We start from the raw sequence: 21,582 nt of genomic DNA, 5'->3' as shown, positions 1-21,582 counted from the left end.
TCATGCTATTCGAGTAGTAGAGTTTTGGTAAATTCAACAATCATTTGAATTGATCAGTGCTCTCTTATACATCCGCCAAAATAGTTGAACAATTCTGACAGGTCATACCAAACATCGCAGATTTAGAGTTGTAGCAGTGAGTTTTGGCCACATTTGTTGAGTTCATTCAACAACTCTAGTACAAATATTTGTTAAAAGTTAGCAATTGCGAGCAATTGCAACATTAGTGCTACGAGACCCTTGTCAACAATGAATTTCATACACTTAGTGACAAGTTTCTATTGTAGTGATATGAATCCTGTTAACAATTAGTCTACACAAGTTAACCAAATATTGTGGAGAACATTGACATCTTGCATAACCTTGCAGAGTTTATCATAATGAAGAAGCTTAGCAAAATAAGATATAATTTGATGGTTTGCTTTAAATGACTCCTGCACCTTCACACACCATAGAATGAGAAATTTTGAAGGTGAGGGTATGTAAAGCTGAGCTCCTTGACAGATCAATAAAATATTGATTTTCAGTTGGCTAAACTTCTGTGCCAACTGGGAAAACTTTATAGATGGGTTTTTTAGTTGGAAGTTGGCCATTGTAGCATGTCAGCTCGAACAATAAAATGACATGTAATAGTTTTGTAGATGATTCTCTTTGCAAATGAGTTCTTTTATGCAAATTAGCTAGCCTCCTCTCGTAGTTCTGTGTGCCAATGATTTAAATACAATGATTATGTTAGAGAGTACACTTGACTTTCAACAACTCACACCAACTTTGGTAGACTTAGATGAGTTTACTCCAGCTAGTTACTTTGCAATATTAACCTCGCAACACTTCTATTAATCTATATATGTGCCCTACATCAAAAAGGCAGATAATGATGAGCCCATTATGGTTCGAGATGAATATAATGTTTAGGTTTGGATTATGTTGAGCCATGATACTTGCTTTGTCTGAAAGCCATTGCACTCCCCTAATTTATGTATATATCTGACTAGATTTGAATGTATTGGGACAATACATGCCCTAATGTGTGCAAATAATTGAATGGTTTTTTAGGCGTGTTCCTAAGTTGTACTGAAGTCTGAAACATATATTATGAATAAATATGTGTTATTCAAAACCATGATGATAAATTTGTTGAAAATGTAGCGATGGAAGGTCTGCTGGCTTGTGCCTTAGCCAGTGAAGACCTTGAGTTAGTCTTTCTCTAGCATGAATGCGAGTTCATGAGATAGACTTCAGTTACAATGAGTTGATTTCCAGTTTACTGGAATGTTCATCAAGTTTGCACGTGTAGTGTTGGAGCTTCAGTTCGTTGGAGTCTTCTGCACTACAGGATGAGGTGGCAGTGACAAGTTCAATTTGGCCGAGTTGACTTTAGAGATAAGTTTAGAGAGGGCAAGTTGAGTCCTCAGTTAACTCGAATCACAACTAGAGGAGATCAAGGAGCAACTCGAGCTAGTTAACTGAGAGCTAGTCCAAGTGTAACTGGGACTTGCTCCAGTTAACTAGCAAAGGAAACTCGTGACACTAGTGTGAACTGGTATTCGACTAGGCCTCCTTGCATGCATCAAATTCTATTGTGAAAGAGAAGGACGAAGGCACAAAATAATTTATCATTCTTTGTTGTGAAGTGCACATTATTTGAGGAGCAAGAGTGCGCATTGATTGAGGAACAAGGATCAGGATTCGTAGATTAAGTCGAGAGTGCCTTCAGCAGAGAACAATTGTGTGTAGGGCCGGGATTAAAAGCAGGGGCTGAGAGCAGTGATTGGGAGCAGGATGAGAACAATTGTCGAGCTGAGAATAGTGAGGAGAAGCCTAGCACTTTCTCAGTGACAAATTGCTTGCTGCAGTAGCAGCACATTGAATTGTAATAGATCCATTTGCTCAAAGAACAACCAATAAAGAATCACAACAAAGAAAGCAGGTTGTCCCATTTGGGTTTCCTGGGTAAAACAAGCGTGTCAATTCTGTGTGCATGTGTTTTTATTTTGATTATTTTCCACTGCATGTCAAATGTTAATAAATTCTGTATCTTGGTGAAAGTTAAACTTGGTTTCAGTTTTCATTTGCCTTGATTTTTCAGTAAATTCATTTAAGTAGTTGCAGAGTATGAATTAACAAAATTTTCAGAAATGGCCTGATATAATACAACAGGTAAGCAACAGAGAATAAATTCAGATGAACATTCATCACATAGAAGCCAGAAAGAGAGTTATCTTTGTAGATCATCATTATTATCTAGTATCATGCAATGTACAGTATATCTATAAAGTTTAAACATGCTAATTGAAAAATGCGTGTCATACTATCATATTCAATGTTAATAACTTCACATTGCAAACTGCTTTACCTTTCATAAAAAAATATCTTCACCCATGCGTTGAAGCTCCACATCATCAATATCATTCTTTGCAGAATTAGCAACATTGATGTCATGTCCACTTGAAGATCCTTCATCAAGCTCCCTCTACTTGCACTCCAATAATGTGCCAATCAGCCAAAACTATTAGGCCACCGAACACTCAACTCTCCATAGCACGAATAACACCCAAATGACAATTTCTCTTGCACAGGATTATTGGTGTGCCTAAGGGATGCCCATGTTAGGAAGTTTGTTTGTAAGGTTAGGGTTTGAGTTTTTGATTTTATGTTATCTTTTTCATTTTTATGATATTTTATGTTTCTTTCTGGAAACCCTAAATGTTTTTGAAAATCAGGAAAACATTTCTGGTGATGCTAGAAACAGTGAATTTGATGTCCCCCCCTTTTGCAAACACCTGTGAAACATTTCCATCGCATATCTGTGGTGTTCCCAGCAGAATTCATATTGGAAGTGCAGAACGACATTTTGGGGGTGCCATGGGTGCTTTCAGTAACATAGTGCATATTTCGGGGCTGAACTGTTGACCCAAAGAGCAGAGCATATGGTTTGGATTGTTATTTATACATGCTCTTGGTATTGGAAAGGACAATCAGGGTGAGAGCCTGCATCATATTGTAAATAGAAGGCCACAAGATCTTTATAGGCTCTTTTACAACTGTATCTATGTTATGTGTGTGTTTGGATTTGCCTGTGCAAGATTAGTCTCTCTCTGTTCTGATTTTGTGCACAGGTCTGATATGCGATTAAGCATCTGGTTAGTGATCTGTTATGTTCTGATATCTTGTGTGTTCAATATCGCGACAGGCAGATATAACTTGGGTTAGGTGGTTAAACCACCATAACCAACTTAGGCTGCTATATAACAATGACTAACTTGAGATAGTGGTACTTGTATGTTGGGTAGCTTAACTCAGCTCTGTAAATTTAATAGTTACAGCGTTAACATATTGGACATTTATTATTCTCTCCAAGTATATTTGCACGACTTGAGTTATGTATGCATCCATATAAAAAATCATACATATAATAGCTTTAGCATGTTGAAGATTTGCACTGTGTTATGGAGCATCTTATTATCATCATATCACAAGGACTAGATGGTGTCTTATCTTCAAATTTCTCTTTGATGTGTATTCCACATCTTAGTTAAGAAGTTTTGTAATAACCTGTTTAAATGACAATTATAATCATGTGCACTGGAGTCTAGACTATTAAATATTCCACTCTGGTCTTGTTGGTAAGAATTTGGTATCTTTCTCATTAGCTTTTGGTGTGTTAAAGACTATTTGTTCTGGTTTGGCAACATTATCCCCGTTGTTTCCATGATCAAATGCATTTTAACAAATCCAGGGTGCTTGTATGGATTTGCAATCCATGATTCATGAGAATATATGTTAAATCATATTTTGTAATGTGCCAAATTTGGGAGATCCTTAGAAACATTTGTGGTCTTGAATGCTTTAATATAACAATTGTATTTATCTTCACTATCTATAAAAGGATGAATCTGATTTCTTTATCTATGATATGTCAGAGCTATTGCAGGAGTGTGAGCAACTTCTAACTGGAATTGCCCTGATGAAAGAGTTGACGCCTCGTACAAAAGATTACCTAGTTTCATTTGGGGAGCGCTTGTCAACAAGGATATTTGCTGCATATCTAAATAAGACTGGTGTGAAAGCACGGCAGGTATTTTGATTTTCTTGCTGCTTATGTCTGTACTTAAAATATATTTGTTTGACAAGTAGTATATTCAATGGAAAGGCCTTGAGCATTGAAAATGTTTAGTGAGTGAGATTGCTTTTGTAAGAGAAAAAACTTTCATTTTATGCTGCATTGGTTGTGTTTTGATATTCTATCTAGCCAAGGTATATGAATTTGTTTTATTTACTCAATTTTTATAATTGTTGAAACCTTAAACTATTTCTTGCCAATGTGTGCCATGTGGCATGGGCTTGAAAGATATGATATGAGGTTATAGGATACTTGAAGGCATATGCATGACACTGATGTAATTGTTGTTTATGATTTTAATCTTTAGATGGTGGAGGCTCTGGAATACATTCTTGACTACAGGTCAAGCAATTCACCCACCTAATACCTTCCCTAGGTTTAAGCCAAGTAGTATCATTTAGGGGGTCTATGCTGTTGGGCCTGCATTGGCTGATTTTAGATTCTATTTCTGTAGTACCAACGTTTCATCAGTTATTGTCAAACTGGCAATATATTTGTAGAATGCTAATTCATTGGTACGGCTAGTTTGATTCAAAGCTTTAGCTGGTTTAGGCCATATTCATAGAAGTGTCCTGGAACTTTGAAAAACTCCATGTAGTTTTGATTTTGCTGTGTGTAGATATTGCAGTTTATCTTGTCGAGTAAAGAGGTGCTATCCATGTGAAAGAGCAAAGCTTGTGATTGGAAATTATTTTAGATTCTATTGAGGCAACAATGGTAACAAAGTTTTTTCAAGCATTTCGTGCCTTGGGGTTGTTGATTTGAACATTTAAATGAGCTCCCTATTATGTTTTTTCACTGGTAAAGAATATTTTTTATTAAAGTAAAAATACAGTATTACAACCTGTACCAAACAGGATTCCCTTACTATCAAGAATAAAGCTGGAGTTTAATGGCTTTTTGTTCTTAAGGTCCAAGAAAACTACTGAGAAAACAACTCAAACAAAGAACAGAGACACATTGATCTTTTTCATTCTTGCCTTTGTTCTCAATTTTCAATGTGCTGATGTTGTCATCTGGTTAAAAGACAGTGGCATGCATGCCAAGATTTAGCCAGTTCTTGAAGAAATATTAGCTTTTTCCATCCTTATCCAGGTCTGTTCTTTTAAATGTCATCTTGAAGCAGTCAATTTTCAAAGCAAAGCTACAATTGTATTTGATGGGTCATTACATTCCTCACTTAGTCCAGTAATAGTCTATATTCCTTGCACCATCCTTTCATGATTCAGCCTCCGCTTGCATTAACTTATTATGCATAGAATCTAGGAGCTTCTTGAGCTTTTTGTTTGATTCAGTTTGTTCTACCTCAGCCTGCACCAGTCCTTCTCCGGGACTTGTGGCTGCTTGATGAAGCTTTGGCTCCATATACTTTGCCATTAGTGCATATAAACTTCATCTAGCTTGGGTCCTGGGATTGCAACTGGTTTGACGAATCTCCTTTCACTTTGCTACTACTCTCACCCAGCTTTTTAGTGGCTTTGTACGAGGTTTCAGCTTGTTCATTGGTGGTGGTTAGCATCCCATCGATTTTTTCCTTTATAGTTCCTCTAGTCAGACAGCATTGCTTGTTACTTTTCAGGTCTGCTAAAATTCTGGTTTGAGGGCACCCTTTGTTTCATGTTTCAGCTGGTTGTTCCACCATCCTCAATGATACAGTAATTCTGAGACAAACCCGAAGAGCCAGAGCAAGGATGATGCAGGAGCATAATTTATAATTGTATTTTCCTCAGTTGTAAATTGTAATAGGATTTAGAGCTTTCTAGATTGATCTATGTAGAGATGACTTTGTTGCTTGCAAATGCCATGTAATGTAGCAAATTTACCAAGTTAACATATAGTTGGAGGATTTGAGTAGTTTTAAGGATATTTAGAGATATTCAATGGATTAGATTTGATATTTTCTAGGAAAGGTGGATGCAAACCAATCATTCATGGTTCAAACCAATTCCTCATCATTTTATTTAAATACATTTGCTGTAGAATGCACGGGCATGCAGAAATGAAGAATAATGTTTATAATTAATTCATGAGTGTACTGTCTGCATCATTTGGTATCGGAGCCTGGTGAATTGTGTGAAAGGAAACTGTCTCTGGCAGCATATGAGATGCGTTACGCTTCTCTTCAAGTAAGTCCTCACTCATGGAATTTGGTTTTCCTATTGTTGGCTCAAGGCATGAATTCATTTTGTATCTCCTCTCCTTTCTCATCTATTTAAGCAAGAACAAGTGAGAGTTGAGAGTAGTATGTTCATTTTGAAGAAGGAGAGCAAGTGTTGAGAGTGTGCAAGAGAAGTGTGAGAGCAAGTGAAGAGCAAGAGCAAGGGAAAAGTTGGAGCAAGTGTAGGAGGAGATCTTCAAGCAAAAAGAAAGAGCACTTTAGCTGCAACTTGCAAGTTGATCAGACATTGGTGACATTTTTCATTTTCATTCTCTCTCTGTCTGTACTTTGCTGAATAGTTGAAAAAATCTAATAAAAGAAGAATCATTTAGGTTTTCCTCTTTGAGGGGTTTTGCCCGGGTCATTGGACCTAAATCTCACCGTCTCATATTTGTGCTTGGCTGTCTTCATATGATTCTGAAGTTTATGTGCTATTTGTAATTGCTGATCTGAAAAGTTTTGAGGAAGAAATCTGCATTTTAAGTAATTGTATCAGCATAAAACATTTAGTTTTTTGCGAAGTACTTTCAAGTCCCAGTATAGAACATTTAGTTTTCTGCAAAGTACATTCAACTTTCTGCAAAGTACATTTTGTTTTTTGTATAGAACTTTCAAGTTCATGCAAAGAATTTTTAAGTTTTTGCATACAACTTTCAGATTTTAACATTTGCATCCAATGGCATTGATTTGGCAAAATTATGGGAACTTTGTCAAAAGATAACTGACCTTGAAGTCGGCTGCCCTTTCTGGAAGTTCCGGAAGTAAATACTGATGAAGAAATGGTCAAATTGCTTCTTACAAGCTACTAGAAGAGAAATAGTGGTGACTAGTTGTGTTCACACTCATGGCTGTGACACACTAGCTCACAAATACATCAAATAAGCTCTCATATATGAACATGGATACAAGAAAAAGTGGACTCCCCTCATAAATGTGCAAATAATACATATACAATGAGTAATAATGATGCTAAGAAATGCAGAGTATACATAAATGCTGATGTGGATCTCTAGTGACGATTTGATAGCCAAGTCATCATCCATGTTAGTTGACATGGATCCCAATTCAGGTACACATTGTGAGGCATTTTGCATGCACCCTGAGGCATGGTACGCAGATCCCAATGCGGGTCCATCTTATAATGACACATTGATTTGAAGTAGTTGTTAGGCACTAACATAGATAAGATAATTTAGCACAAATAACATAAGTAAATGTTACCAATTTACTTAGAACCAACCAAAGGGGACAACCACATCCCCGTTACATGTGTCTATGGCCAAGGACATAGGTTTTTCCCAAGTATTATTGGTTAAAGTAGACAAATGATGTTAACTTATGGAAAGGGGATATAAAGGTAATGCTTGGATAAACTTCAAATTCATATTATGATGTGGATGGTCTATATCTGGTCGAACTAGCCAATTAGACTGTGGCTTGAGGCTTCATATACTTGCAAAACCTTATGAGAGGGAGCTATTTCTACTTTGGTCTACACACACTTCCCCTTTCTTTTCTTTTTTAATTTTTGTTTAATTTTTTCTAACCCCTTTTTTGCTTTAAATAGGCATTTTCTTAGGACTTTGAAAGGTTTAGTTGGGGGGGTGGTGGTGGTATGGGGGCATAGTCAAATAATTTATCCTTTTCTTTTCTTATTTGTTTTGCTTGTCACCTCTTTATCCTTTTTTTTTAGCTTGGTTTAGTTAAAGCTTGCATTCTTTTTCTTCCTTTTTTTTTCTTGACCCTTTTGATGATATTTGATAAGTTAACTATAAGTGAGAGGATATTAATTTTTTATGGATGAGGTGGAAATGTGAGGGAAATTGATGAAAAGTTTTAACTATGCTACCACCTTGATTTCCTAATAGTATCTAGTGGCCTAGATTAAGGCACATTAATCCAAAAATAATTATGTTTCAACATGGTTAGATGTAGTAACTATGTAACATCTTTACTTAGTTATAAGCGATAAAATATTCATCTATTGCTAACACTTCTCAGACAAGTCAAAACCTTAGCATCACTTTAAAGTGAGGAAACCACACAATGAAAAACCATACCAACTATAGATTGAAGCCTCATGAGACATCATCTAGCACATTTGAGATCAAGAGCACAGGGCACAGGAACTGATATACCACTAAATATGGATTGATGAGCACATGAATGCAACTGATGGATGGAGAATAACAGGTCTAGGTTGATGAACAAGGATCTCATTCAAGTAGCAACAAATTACACCCATATGAGTCTTTGAGGTGGTTTCTTGAAGGGCAACATCTGGCTCTAGCTCGAGGGCATGCACTCTCGTACAAATGTATGAGAATTATAGATTCTTGCAGTTTAGTAAACTGCGCAACATCTAACTTGGGAGACATGAGAGCCTAAATGTGTAAACTGCTCAACATCTAACTTGGGAGACATGAGAGGCTAAGGGTGAATCTACCACCCTTGCTAAGCATTGGTATAAATCATTCTTAAAGCAAATAACATAAAGTAAATGCTAGAAAGGAAATGACTTAAAGTAAATGCAACTATACTAGGAAATGAAAGTACATGAGAGTAATGGTGAAATTAATCTAAGTAAAGCAAATCATAAATGAAAGCACACAAGCACTCCACTACCTACTCAGAGAGCTTATTCATTCCTTCTCCTCAAGCTAACTGAAGGATGTGGCTGCTAGGTGAAGTCAAAGGTGCAATGCAACCACATGAGAAAGTCATCGACAACTTGAACCTTTCCCTTATGTTTGGTAACTGGTTATTAGCCAAAACAAGGACACATTGAGAATTATGTGGACATTAGGGGGAATTGTAGCCACTTTTAAGTTTGGAGCCAGGGAAAAGGTATGATCGTGATGTATAAGTCCCAAACAATACCAAGACTGATTGATTCCTCCGCAAATTCCTTCCATCCAAATGTCAAAAGGGCTAATGTGATCATAGGAACTGGTCAACCCATTGACTTGTAAAATGATTAAGGGAAAAATGTTGTGGAAGCGGGGCTTTGGCTGGGACTCAAAGAAGCTGTTGAAATTTTCTATTACTATGAATCAATGTCAAGGAAGGAGAAAAAGTCAAATGTGATCGAAGATGGTGATTATTCTCACAAGTCACTAGTCAAGGATGGGATAATATGCTGAAGACATTCAAGAGTCAAGATCAAACATTTGCAAGAAAAGAAAGGCCCAACATCCATGCCATTCCTTTCACACTTTAATCATTTCATGAAGAGGGTGATGATTTACTTCACATTCCTTGAGACTTGGATATGTTGATGTGGATCTCTAGTGATGATGTGGCAGCAAAGTTATCGCCCACTTCAGCTGACATGGATCCCAATGCACAGGCACACATCCCAAGAAACTCTGACATGTATCCTTATGTGATCAAATATAGCTGTATATAGCTACGTAGATCCTAATGCATGTGCATGGATCATGAGGCACTTTGCACACACTCTGAGACATGGTACATAGATCACAATTCATGGTTCCCAACCTATAATGACACATTTAGCTTCAACTAGTTTTTAGGCACTAACATAGATAAGATAATTTCACACAAATAACAGGATGTATAGGAAAGTATCACCTTGTCCTTGCCAATGATCCTCTAAGACAACAGAAAGATAGGGTATTGAGCTTTGAGGAGATACAGTACAATAGATGACATTTAGTACTTGTTTCAATGTTTATAGGTGTTTTGGGTGTTGGGACATGGCCAACTATGAGTTTCCTACTAAAAAGTTGAAAATGTAAATAGTGGAAGCATAAAACAGTTTCAGACATACAAAGGTAAGTTCTCCTTCAAAAGCGACTTTTCATTCCTTAATCAAAGCTTACAAGGAAACCTCCACAAGCTTCTAAAACCAAAGTTGCATGATTATCAAAATAACCTCAAATTGAGATGTACAACTTGTAGAGAGTATGATCTACACAGAAAGAAATAGCTGTATGGCTTGTACAACTTGCCGTATGGTTCCACATAACTCCATGGATCTTCTTTATGGTAGTACAGATCTGCTGTACGACTGCCTTTTCAGCCTACTTAAAACCTGCAAGTAAATCCTTTTTCTCTGGTGGCTCAACCTGCACAAGCTGTTCAACTGTAAACTATACATCTCTATCTTGTCTTATTTATGCTTTTTTGAAACTCTAATCTACCAAAACCCTAATTTGACTTTGAGATGTATTGTTGAAATTTTATCTACTCTTAAGTAATTAATGTATTAAATTTAGTTTATTAAACTCAACTGAAAAACATAAGATATTTCACTTTAAGTGAATTACAAAATAGAATCAGTGACCACCTTTTTGAAGTTCCTACTCGAGCTACATTTTTCAATAAAATTAATGGTCAGGACCATGGAGTTGGTTGTGTCTTGGCTTTTACTTGAAACATCTGTTGAGACAAAAAAGACACCCTTCTACTAATGTTTCAAAAAAGCAATACCAACAAGAGTTAATCAAGTAGACCTTTCAACTGGATTTAAATTCAATATTTCATTGGTGACTATAGTTAGCTCTTCTTTCAAACTATTTTCCTTTTTAATAGGGGATTTCAAGCACACTATAGCTCCAGTCCTCCAGGATGAGGGATTGATTGACTAATCAATCAGCTACCATATTGGCGAAGAGCCTAAGTTGTGATATGTTATATTCATTGAACCTGATGAAACTTCATTTAACCAGTTGATTTGATTTATAATTTCCAACACGAGGCTGTAGAAGTCTCCTGCATCAGATTATAATGATTTTGGAGTCCCCTTCTGCCCCAAAATTGCGATACCAAGTTCAAAACATGTGTTTATTCCACCAATTGAAGCCATAATTTCTGCTTGATTACTCGTATCCCAATATTGCCGAAGAGCCTAAGTTGTGATATTTTATTCATTGAACTTGATGAAACTTCGTTTAACCAGTTGATTTGATTTATAATTTCCAACACGAGGCTGTAGAAGTCTCCTGCACCAGATTATAACGATTTTGGAGTCCCCTTATGCCCCAAAATTGCGATACCAAGATCAAGACATGTGTTTATTCCACCAATTGAAGCCATAATTTCTTCTTGATTACTCGTATCCCAATATCCTCCAGGAAGGTAGATAAGATATAGCCTTTATGGTCCCATACAAATCTACTGGGTTGTTTTTTGCAGCCCTTCCTATATATGAAGTATAAATATGAGCGCATGTAGGTATAAATATGCTTTGTGTATTAATCATATAAATTATTTTCCTAAATTATTTTTAAAATTTTATCTTCTTAGCCAGTCTGCCGCCGTTCTTACGTTTTTTATCTTTAGTGGTTTCCCAGATCTTTGAAGTCTGAATTATAGATTATTGGGATGTTAAACCTAGATAGTTTTATGAATGGAGGAGAAACCTGACATTTACTGTTGAAGGATCTTGACCAAACTAAAATACTGTAGTAATGCCTGACTGTGTTGGTTTGAAGTGCGAAAAATTTATGAGTGCTTTTTTTGTTTGTGTTTTTTGTTTTTACAATTAAAATGAAAGTACACAGATTTCTCAGCTGATTTTATCTATACAATATTCAAAGGCATAAGCTTCCGATAACAAGATTCATTACTGTAGATTAGTTTAGTACTGTTGGTATTTTTAGGCTACTTATGATGTAATTACAAAATATCATCTTGTTCTTTCTTTTGTTCTTTATTCAAATGTTTTCTTTTTGAAAATTAAAGAGAAAAAATGGAAATTTGTTTTGAACTTGTTTTTAATGTGAGACATTATGTGCAGTATGATGCCTTCGATATTGGATTTATCACCACTGATGAGTTCACTAGTGCTGATATTTTGGAGGCAACATATCCTGCTGTTGAGAAAAGATTACGTAGTGACTGGCAAAAGGATCCAGCAATTCCCATTGTGACTGGATTCCTTGGGAAGGTCCATCTCAATTTTCTAGGTCTTTTGTATTGTTGAATCTTCTTTGAATTCTTAATAGTGATAACTGCTAAGCACTTATGAAAATTTGTGGAAGTAACCTTAATTCGTGTCTCTATATTCAGTTTTAACTTAATTTTTTCTGTTGAGTGAACTAGGGTTGGAAGACCAATGCTGTGACTACCTTGGGTAGGGGTGGAAGTGACCTGACTGCAACAGCTATTGGCAAGGCCTTAGGCCTGAGAGAGATTCAGGTGGGGCTTACAAACTATGGAATATAAGTTTGGGTGCTAGCATGGGAAGCTAATGATTGGCATTTCCTCCTCATTCTCTATTCATCTTTTGAATGTGGAAGTTCTAAAACTGATGTGCTTATTAAGCATAGATAACTCATGGTTAACAGATAATAAGCATTGCTTAGATTATATATTGAGAGCTTTATTATGTAATGTTCTAGTTCTAAATTTGTCCTTGAATGTTTGTCTTGATTGTAAAAGCTGGAAAATTCCAATGAATAACTGGAAAACATTTTCATAGTGAACAGGTATGGAAGGATGTGGATGGGGTACTGACATGTGATCCAAACATCTATCAAAAAGCAGAACCTGTGCCGTATTTGACCTTTGATGAAGCTGCAGAGCTTGCTTATTTTGGTGCTCAGGTAAACATTGCATGTGAGTGATTCTCTGGTTCTTGCAGCTGATGATGGATTAAATTTCAAATCTTAGATTGCTAGCTTTGATTGGCCATTGTCTCTTTGATATGCAAATTACTAGATGTTTTGTTGGAAATATGACATATATTACTTTATGAATCAAGATGCATATGCATCAGGAATCAAGATCATTACATCTAGGAACTATAGAGTGGTCTGACAAGAGTTCACTGTCTACATAAGCAAGGACGGTGAGCATATCTGCTTTGGCCCCAACTTGAGGACAATTTGCATATTTTCCAAAAATTGCAATCCTAGCGGAGAAGTGTATAGGAAAATCTGCTCTAAATACTCCCATCATCATCCTAATTCTTGGTATCATTTAATTGCTGTTTTAAAATTAGATTCTTAGATTCAATTTCCACTTCCTTGGTGATGAGTTTATAGACCTTTGTCAGTAATGCCAGGTTTTATAAGTCCACGAATTCTAATCGTTTAATCATCTCCTAAATACCGTTGTCCAAAGTGATGTTACTGTTATTGCTGCCACCATCTTTGTGATCTTGTAAACCTCATTCTAGAATTGTCTTTGTATTTTCCTTTCTAATGCTGTCACCCCCAATAATAGGGCTTGCCATACAACCCCTTGAGGAGGTTGCAAATAGTGAGTAAACATTGAAATAAAAAGAGGGCTTTGCAAGTTGCGAGTTTGCACTTGCCTACAGAAATTGTGCTTGGCCTAAAAGCATTATTCTTTTATACAAGTGATTAACCTATAGGCATTACTTAGCCCGAGCTTGTGCAACCTGTGAGCCTCACCCATGTCTTGCTCATAGTGGTCTTCCATGGTTGTAGTGTTGATTAATTGTATACCCATTCTCCATGTGCCTTGATCCAGCTTGTGGCTTACTGTCGTGGGTCCCTTGCACAACCTTATCTAATGCCCTTGTCCTAGTCTCCTTGTTCAAAGGTATATGGTTTTTACATGAGAGAAGCATAAATAGAGAATAATTTGTTGTATGGAGGAGTTATTGATGCAACAATAATAAACACCATTTTATTTGTGAGTTAGGTAGTTGCACTACCTAACCACCATTGGGCCCTAACTAACAACACATTTTGTATTACCTAATTGGTCACTTTAACATACATGACCTTTATTAGACGCGTTATATTATAATATAACTTCTAATATCTTATATAGTGTTACTTTTTCCTTTAGCTAAAAATACCGATTTTATTTACACCAATGCCTTCAATTCAAAATTCATAACAATATTTCTAAAGTAGCATGATTTAACAATTAAAGCACAATTAGAAGAAATGTATAAACGGTCCCATGAGCTGATTCCTCCACTTTTTCCACTCCAAATGCATCGAGATGGATGCCAAACAATATAATGATCCAATTCGAATCAGTTGTATTGGAGGGATTGGAAATGAAGTGATGTGAAGTCCTTCAACTATGATACCAAGTTCTTGTACATCAGATTGAGATTCAAGATGCCTATTACTTGCGCTTGAATAGGGAGTGAGGAATTAGTGATTTTGAGGAGTGGTGGAAAAAGAGATGCTAGAATCTCTGTAAGACACAAAGGTTGTTTAAATACAAAGTTACGGGTTGGTTGGTTCTTTGTTAGGGTCTAGTAGTTAAAGAAATACTTAGTAAAGCAAATATCTTTGATTTTGGGTACAATGTTCAAAAGGAGAAACAATAGGGAATATCATAAGTGTTGCTCAATAGTTGGGATCCTTTGGGCGTGAAATCAAGTAGAATACAATTACTTGTTTGGAACCACCATAGCTTGGAGGGGAACCTCCTAGGAGATGCTTGGACGTTAAAGGGTTGTTGCAAAGAGTTTTGACATATGATGTAATTGTTTGCTATTACTTTCCCTTGGAAAAGGTAACACAACTTTTCCAAGAAAGAATTCCCACCTATAATTTATAGAATTAAGAGAAATTCGAAAATCATGTGGCATTCCATGTCAAAATTAAAGTTGATGTGTTTCAAAAGGATGTACATGCCTTGCCACTTGGTGCACATGCACATATGTTAACCATCCTAGCATCAATAGGACGAGTATCTTCATGCACCTCTTATATGTCTCCAGTGTGACTTGATTATATATATATTGTAATCCTGGTGCTTATTCAAGGTGTAATATAAGTTGCATTTTCAAATAAAAGTTCGATATGGTACCTTTGGATATCCATGGTGCCATTTTTGGAAATTCGTGTTTGTGGGATTATGATGCAATCTATCATTGATCCAGATTGGATTATTGTATTATTTTTCACCCATCTTGGTGCTTTGAAAGTGGAAAAATTGGAGGAATCAACTCACAAGACCATTTTTACTGGTGGGTGCTAATTTGGAAAATTTGGGTTTGAAACCTTTCGGAAGTAGTTTGAGGCGTCAAATGATGTTTTTTAGGGGTAAATCTTTTGTGCTTAAGCGCAACACCCCCTAGCATTATTCTACACATAGATACCTTTTCAATGGTGTACGAATCACCTCAATTGGAGTTCGTATGCAAAAGTTATGCTACCCAAAAGTGGACCTTCCTGTTTTGACCACCATTATTCAAGAGGATGCCATGTCAACCCCCATTATTCATGAAAAAGGGGCTAGCCACATGATCATGATGAAGAAGACTGTAGAAGAGTCAATATTATAACTCTAGTTAAGAGTTGAAGGAGTCAAACTTAACTAGTAGGCTATCGTGCCGTGTCATAACCAGGTCACTAGGAGGAAAACAATTTCCATATTCGAGTGCTTTTTGTTCCATATATGAAAAGAGTAGTTGAGAGTGGATAGAGAGAGCAAAAACTGAGAGGGTTTTTGTAATGTTGCAGCCCATAGGCCATAGGCCTTACTCATTTGTACTTGCATCCATTTCCATTCAGGGATAGAGAACAAAGTAGCCTCACCTTCGAGTTCGGTTTTCTCTCGTAAGGGTTTCCTAGATCATATCTTATATACATTGTGGTTTGTGAGTTTTACTTCGTTATTCTCTATATTTTATCTATTGCATGCATATGCATAACACAATTTTTAATGAATCCAAAAATCTAAGGGTTAAATATTAAACCTCATAGTGTAGATTTTGGATTTTCAAAAATATTTTAGTAGATATGTTCTGATGAACTGTCCAGTGGAATATCCATGGCAATCTATAGATCAATCAGATTTGTCAGTGTAAGAATCAGTACATACTAGTCAAAGGACTACCCTATTTAGTGATAATGCAAAAAGATCCAACATCCTTGGCGTTAGGTTCATTTGCATTAGCTACTTCCTAGTGTTGAGCACATTTGGCTCCATCTCAGTAGCTACTTCCTAATGTTAAGCAAGAAATTCTGAAGTTTTTTCTAAAAGCCGAGTCCCCAAAAAATTACAAAGGGGGACACGGTCACTTAGGTAACTGGCCTCACCTGAAACCATTTGTTGCTGGCCCAACTTCCTCTAGGCTGCTATACGTTAGGCTTGAGTTACCTCCATCTCCTTTATGACTTGCTACTGCACACTTGAAGAAAATCTGTGCCCCTATTCTCATTGGTGACTTAGAATGTGCAATATGATCTTCTGTATAGTTTCTCTAGGTTTACATTAATATCAATTATTCTATAGTATTCCCTATACCTTTGTTGTAGGTTGCAAACAATTTGCCTGTCTCTCGCCCTCAAGTTTGACCCTGTCTATTGGTGGTTGAACAACTCAAACAATTCGATAGCTCCTATGTTTGTTGATGACTATTTTATTGTCTTATTTTCTTTAATCCATGTGATGCCAAGTGCATTTACCAATGGGTTTACAACTGATAATCAAGATTCAAAGGCGTGTTAAATCTAAAACATGCTATTCTTCTTTATCTACTTGGATTTCCAATCACCTTGCACTGATACCATGTAATGAAAATGAGTTAGATCACTAAAGGCCAAAACCCTAGATAGGGTTAGTCACATCACTAAGTACAATCACACAATATTATATTATGAAAAAACTTCACACCATTACAATGAGATTCACCTCTTATAGGTAAAGTTCAAGATGCCATGTTTTTCCAAAACCCTAAATGCTAATAGTAACTGGAAAACCTCAAAGTCACCAAGGTGACTTTATTACACATATAACAACAATATTGTTATCTCAATTTCATTCTTTCTCAATTACGATCAAATAATTTTCAAAGCATTTTCTAAAGGCTAAGTAGTAAGGACCCATAAAAGCTACAAATGAAGGCATAGTTTTTTGGTAATTAACTTCACCTGAAACCATCCAGGTTTAAGTTTGTTCTGCATATTCTTGTCTCCTTCAGAAGGCATATATCCAAATGTGTCCATGGGATTGCTATCTTCCTCTTTCCAGCTCCCTCCACTGCCTGACTGTCTAAAGTTGCTAGGCTTGAGTTGCCTTTATCTTATTTGTGCCCTGTTATTGCATGCTTGAAGGAAATCTCTGCTTCTCTGCTTGTCAATATGCATTTCTGGTCCAGGTTCCATTCTTGTCTCGCTCACTTACGTTGCATCATCTACATCACATCATATACACTAATGAGACCCTATAATTATGGCCTTAATGTAGGGAACATCTTTTCCTATATCCCCATGTCTCATAAACTAGAAATAGGAAACGACAGTAAACAAATTTCTAGAAACAGTATGGCAAGTGTCCAATAGTATTTGAAAGGCGCGGTACTCTGCAGAAGAGTCTCCAGAAATGTGTCCAAAATTTTCAAGTAAAATCTATCTATTTTCTAATATCATCTTTCAAATCCATAATTTCATTCAGATCAGCTCCTGTAGCTTTAAGTCAACCCTTTGTAATGCAAAATCAAACCCTTGTGACACAGAACTAGCCTTCTGCAGTAACTGCTACACAAAAATCAAATTGCTTGTAACAGCTTTGAAGGAATTTTATAATGTTTTAAACACAGCATTTGGGTATGCAAAACGGTCCTTTTATAACACAGCTCAGCACCCAGACTTATGCTATACAAAATAATACTTTTGTAGCTGAACACCAGATCCGGTAACTCAAAATCAATCCTCTGCAATGCAAAAGCAGATACTTCAAAATAGAATCAGACTTGTATAGTAATTTGTAAATGCTAGGCAAAATTCAAATCTCTGTAGCAGGTTTTGTACATATTATTTTGGGTTCTGAAGCTATAAAACCTAAAAAAAGGGAAAGGAAAAAAAATGCTACAATTTACTTGCGGCCTGAAAGGTGTCTGGCAATTGCTCTGGGGTCAGGAAGCATTTCAAAGACCAGAATTGTGTTTCTAGTCTGCTGGAATTGGTCTTAGCAATTTGTACGCTTTTCCATTATTCAAAATTTCAATACATAAACTGTTCTCTTGTCAAATGTTTGTCTTCATGTGTGTGTGTGTGTGTCTATATATATATATATATATGATTACAGATGTTAGATATAAATTATATTACATGTTTATAAAATATCAAATTTCTATAATATATATTACTATGTATCATGCCAAGAGTACTGTCAACATCTTGAAACTTTAGAGAGAGAGAGATCGAGTGGGTTTTAACTTTTATTCGAAATGACATGCAGGTTTTGCATCCACAATCAATGCGGCCTGCAAGAGAGGGTGACATTCCTGTTAGAGTAAAGAATTCTTACAACCCACAAGCTCCAGGCACACTTATTACGAGAACAAGGGATATGAGCAAAGTAAAATACATGCCTCACTTTTTGCATTTTGCAGATGTAATGAAGGTTGTTTGATCTGCACAACTGATTTAGTCAAATCATGAGAGGAATCATGACATATACTTCTTTCCATTCAATCATGTTTACACTTGTATATTTGAGATCCTCTATGTGAAATATGTTTGTGTTGCAGGCAGTGCTGACTAGTATAGTGTTGAAACGAAATGTTACAATGCTTGATATTGTAAGCACACGCATGCTAGGTCAATATGGGTTCCTGGCGAGGGTGGGTATCCAAAAGTACTACTTTGGTGAAATTGTATGTGTATCATTTTAGAATGCCAATATTTGATAAAAACCATTGGATGTTTCTTATCATCCGTTAACCCATATGTTGCAGGTTTTCTCTATTTTTGAAGAATTAGGTATATCAGTTGATGTTGTTGCTACTAGTGAAGTCAGTATTTCCCTCACATTAGACCCATCGAAGCTGTGGGAAAGAGAACTCATCAAGCAGGCAAGTGTTACCAATTCACATCATCGAAACATTTTTCATTTTCCATTGATATTTTGGTAAAGAGAAGTTTCACTGACACCTGGAATGCTTTATTTTGGTGTTTTGAGAATGTTTTTTCCATCAGATTGGAGAAGATAATATTGTTGTACCTTTTTAAAAATATTTTTCTGCCTGAGCATATCATGTAGACAAATGTAGCCCCAAGGGATAGCTCAATTGGTCGAGTTCCCATTGCTAAGTACCTTGCCAATTGGGAGGTCATGGGGTCAAATCTCCTTGATGCCCTCAGGGTTAGGCCCGACCAGATAAGCCGGCGGGTAGATCCCTTCCGGTGGATCTGCCCGGATTGTTACCCGTGGATGTAGCGGCCACTCAGTGACCGTGAACCACAGTTGAATTTTTTTTTTATGTAGACATATGCACATCTTGATGTGACAATACTTTTTAATTAAAATTTCAATCTTGATATTGACAAATACAAGAAGGATGGAATAATCTGTTTTTGGTATTTTCCTTCTTGAAATGGACAGATATTGTATTGGTAAATAATTTTTTTATGACTTTTAGTTCTACTTTTGATCTTGTTTGTTTAATTTTTTTCCTTGAAGGATTCCAATTTTGTCAGGAAAATAATATTTACACTTTTGATTGTGTATTTCTTGTCAGGAGCTGGACCGAATGGTGGAAGAGCTTGAAAAAGTTGCTGTTGTTAATCTTCTACAGAATAGATCCATCATTTCTTTGATTGGAAATATTCAGTACTCCTCTCTTATACTGGAAAAGGTTTTGCATCTTTATAGCTCGTATTTAGCATAATCTCTGGTTGTATTCGAAATTTCAAATAACTCTTAGGTCCGGCATTGCCTGTGCAAAGATGTAAATGTATGCCCAATGGGAATCATGAAAAAGTTAGGTGGTTGGTTAAGGTTTTGTTAAGGATTTTACATGTATGGGTATTGTAAAGGATGCTATACTTTCATAAACATTTCTTGAACCTCTCAACATACAAGTATTACAGAGTTTATGAACTTGCAGGTATTCTGCGTGTTTAGAACTCTTGGTGTAAATGTACAAATGATTTCTCAAGGAGCATCCAAGGTTGGTGGAATGCTTTTGATAATCTGTTGTTGCTTCTGGTTTCATTGTACATGCATTGATCGAGAGGTTCTTAATTTTGTCTGCAGGTGAATATTTCTTTGATTGTCAATGACATTGAAGCAGAGTCTTGTGTCAAGGCCCTTCATTCTACATTCTTTGATGAAGGTGATCTTTTAAGTATTAAAAGTAATACAAATGGAGCTAGTCGCTGCTGACTTGGAAAAATTGGTCACTGCTGTAAAGGACCAAAGGTTTGCTAGCAGCCTAACATAACCTAAGATGGGCTCTGGGATTCAGCAGCACCATGAACAAACATCAAAGCTTACAATTCTTAGGAAAGATCCTTTTCAAAATTTTCTGTTAATTCTACATGTTTCCTAATCAATCTCTTTGCCTGGTGTGCATTTTGTTGGCATCAAGCAAAATTTTGGAACACTATTTTATTCAAGAATCAAGTTGCAAGGCAGGTGTGGTATATAAAACGATTCTTTGAAGGAAACTTGAGATGCAGCGTATGAAATATTGCTCCATTTCACCCACAAGCAACATTGGATTCTCTTTTACATTTTTTATACGTTCAGTTAATTTTAGGACAAATTACTGACATCTTAGGTGAGATTATTATGAAATTTTTAGCAATGATTATTGAGAAAGCCTCTAATGTTTATGAGAGATTCTTTTGAAACTTTTCTACTTCCCTGTTTTAATGACATCTTTTGAAACAATATTTCCTCGTCAATCCCTTTGCCAGGTATGCATTTCTTTTGCATCGGCCAAAATTTTGGAACACTATATTTGATTTAAGTTATAAGGCAGCTGCGGTATTTAAACTTGGGCCTTTGAAGGAAATTTGAGATGCAATATATGAAATATATGCCCATGTCAGCTTCAAACAACATTGGACTCTTTTTAACATTTTTTATTTATTAGATAAATTTTAGCAAAAATCTCTGACTTATGTGGCATGCATGTCTGGACAACTTTCTATGTATAAAGTTGATATATTATGGTTTGTAAATTTCAAAATAAATTAGCTTTTCATATGACACTCAATTTTGAAATGAAACAACTCAGAAGAGGAGACAACATCGTTTCTTGTCCTTGCAGTATACGCAATTTTATATTCTCATGATATTTTTTGTAATTTGATGGTCCTCAAGGTTTTGGAAGTTGCAAAGATCCGATGGACATGAGTAACCCCAGAGAGAAGTTACTTGAAGTGCCAAATGCATGTTGAGAGTTCCATCCTTGTGCACTCCTTCCAAACTTGTTGGAGGGAGGGTTGGTAATTGAATTAATCTGACTAATGTTAATTTTGTGCTTGGAGACTTCCCTACTTGACTAGTTCAATCTCTTCTATCTGCAGTGAACGATACCATCAGAAAATAGGTATAATAGAACAGTTCTTCAGCCAAAAACATTATGAAGAGTAATTGATGT

At 36.1% G+C, this 21,582-nt stretch overlaps 1 protein-coding gene and 1 long non-coding RNA gene across 3 annotated transcripts in view; both read left to right on the top strand.

Annotated features, from left to right (window-relative positions):
- LOC149203468 (aspartokinase 1, chloroplastic-like) overlaps positions 1-20,838 on the top strand; it is a 107,244-nt gene extending 86,406 nt beyond the window's left edge. The window contains exons 5-14 of one of the 2 annotated variants that reach the window (XM_089403448.1): positions 3,924-4,078; positions 12,046-12,195; positions 12,351-12,446; positions 12,737-12,853; positions 18,429-18,593; positions 18,721-18,813; positions 18,928-19,044; positions 19,711-19,827; positions 20,080-20,142; positions 20,229-20,838. In XM_089403448.1, the coding sequence (XP_089259574.1) occupies positions 3,924-4,078; positions 12,046-12,195; positions 12,351-12,446; positions 12,737-12,853; positions 18,429-18,593; positions 18,721-18,813; positions 18,928-19,044; positions 19,711-19,827; positions 20,080-20,142; positions 20,229-20,357 (1,202 nt within the window). In that variant the 3' untranslated portion in view covers positions 20,358-20,838. The remainder of the gene's footprint in view (positions 1-3,923; positions 4,079-12,045; positions 12,196-12,350; positions 12,447-12,736; positions 12,854-18,428; positions 18,594-18,720; positions 18,814-18,927; positions 19,045-19,710; positions 19,828-20,079; positions 20,143-20,228) is intronic. The other variant, XM_089403449.1, reaches the window with a different exon arrangement.
- Positions 4,101-6,526, top strand: LOC149203469 (uncharacterized). Its single transcript, XR_016253956.1, has 2 exons — positions 4,101-6,249; positions 6,383-6,526. It is a non-coding gene; the product is annotated as an uncharacterized LOC149203469 (long non-coding RNA).
- Positions 20,839-21,582: the final 744 nt, after the last annotated feature.

The sequence above is a fragment of the Pinus tabuliformis genome, chromosome 2_1 (assembly GCF_031772625.1).
Source record: "Pinus tabuliformis cultivar Carrire ecotype Pingquan chromosome 2_1, CPIR1, whole genome shotgun sequence".
NCBI lineage: Eukaryota > Viridiplantae > Streptophyta > Pinopsida > Pinales > Pinaceae > Pinus > Pinus tabuliformis.
The sequence above is the reverse complement of the archived record's forward strand: the minus strand, read 5'-3'. Positions and strand labels throughout refer to the sequence as shown.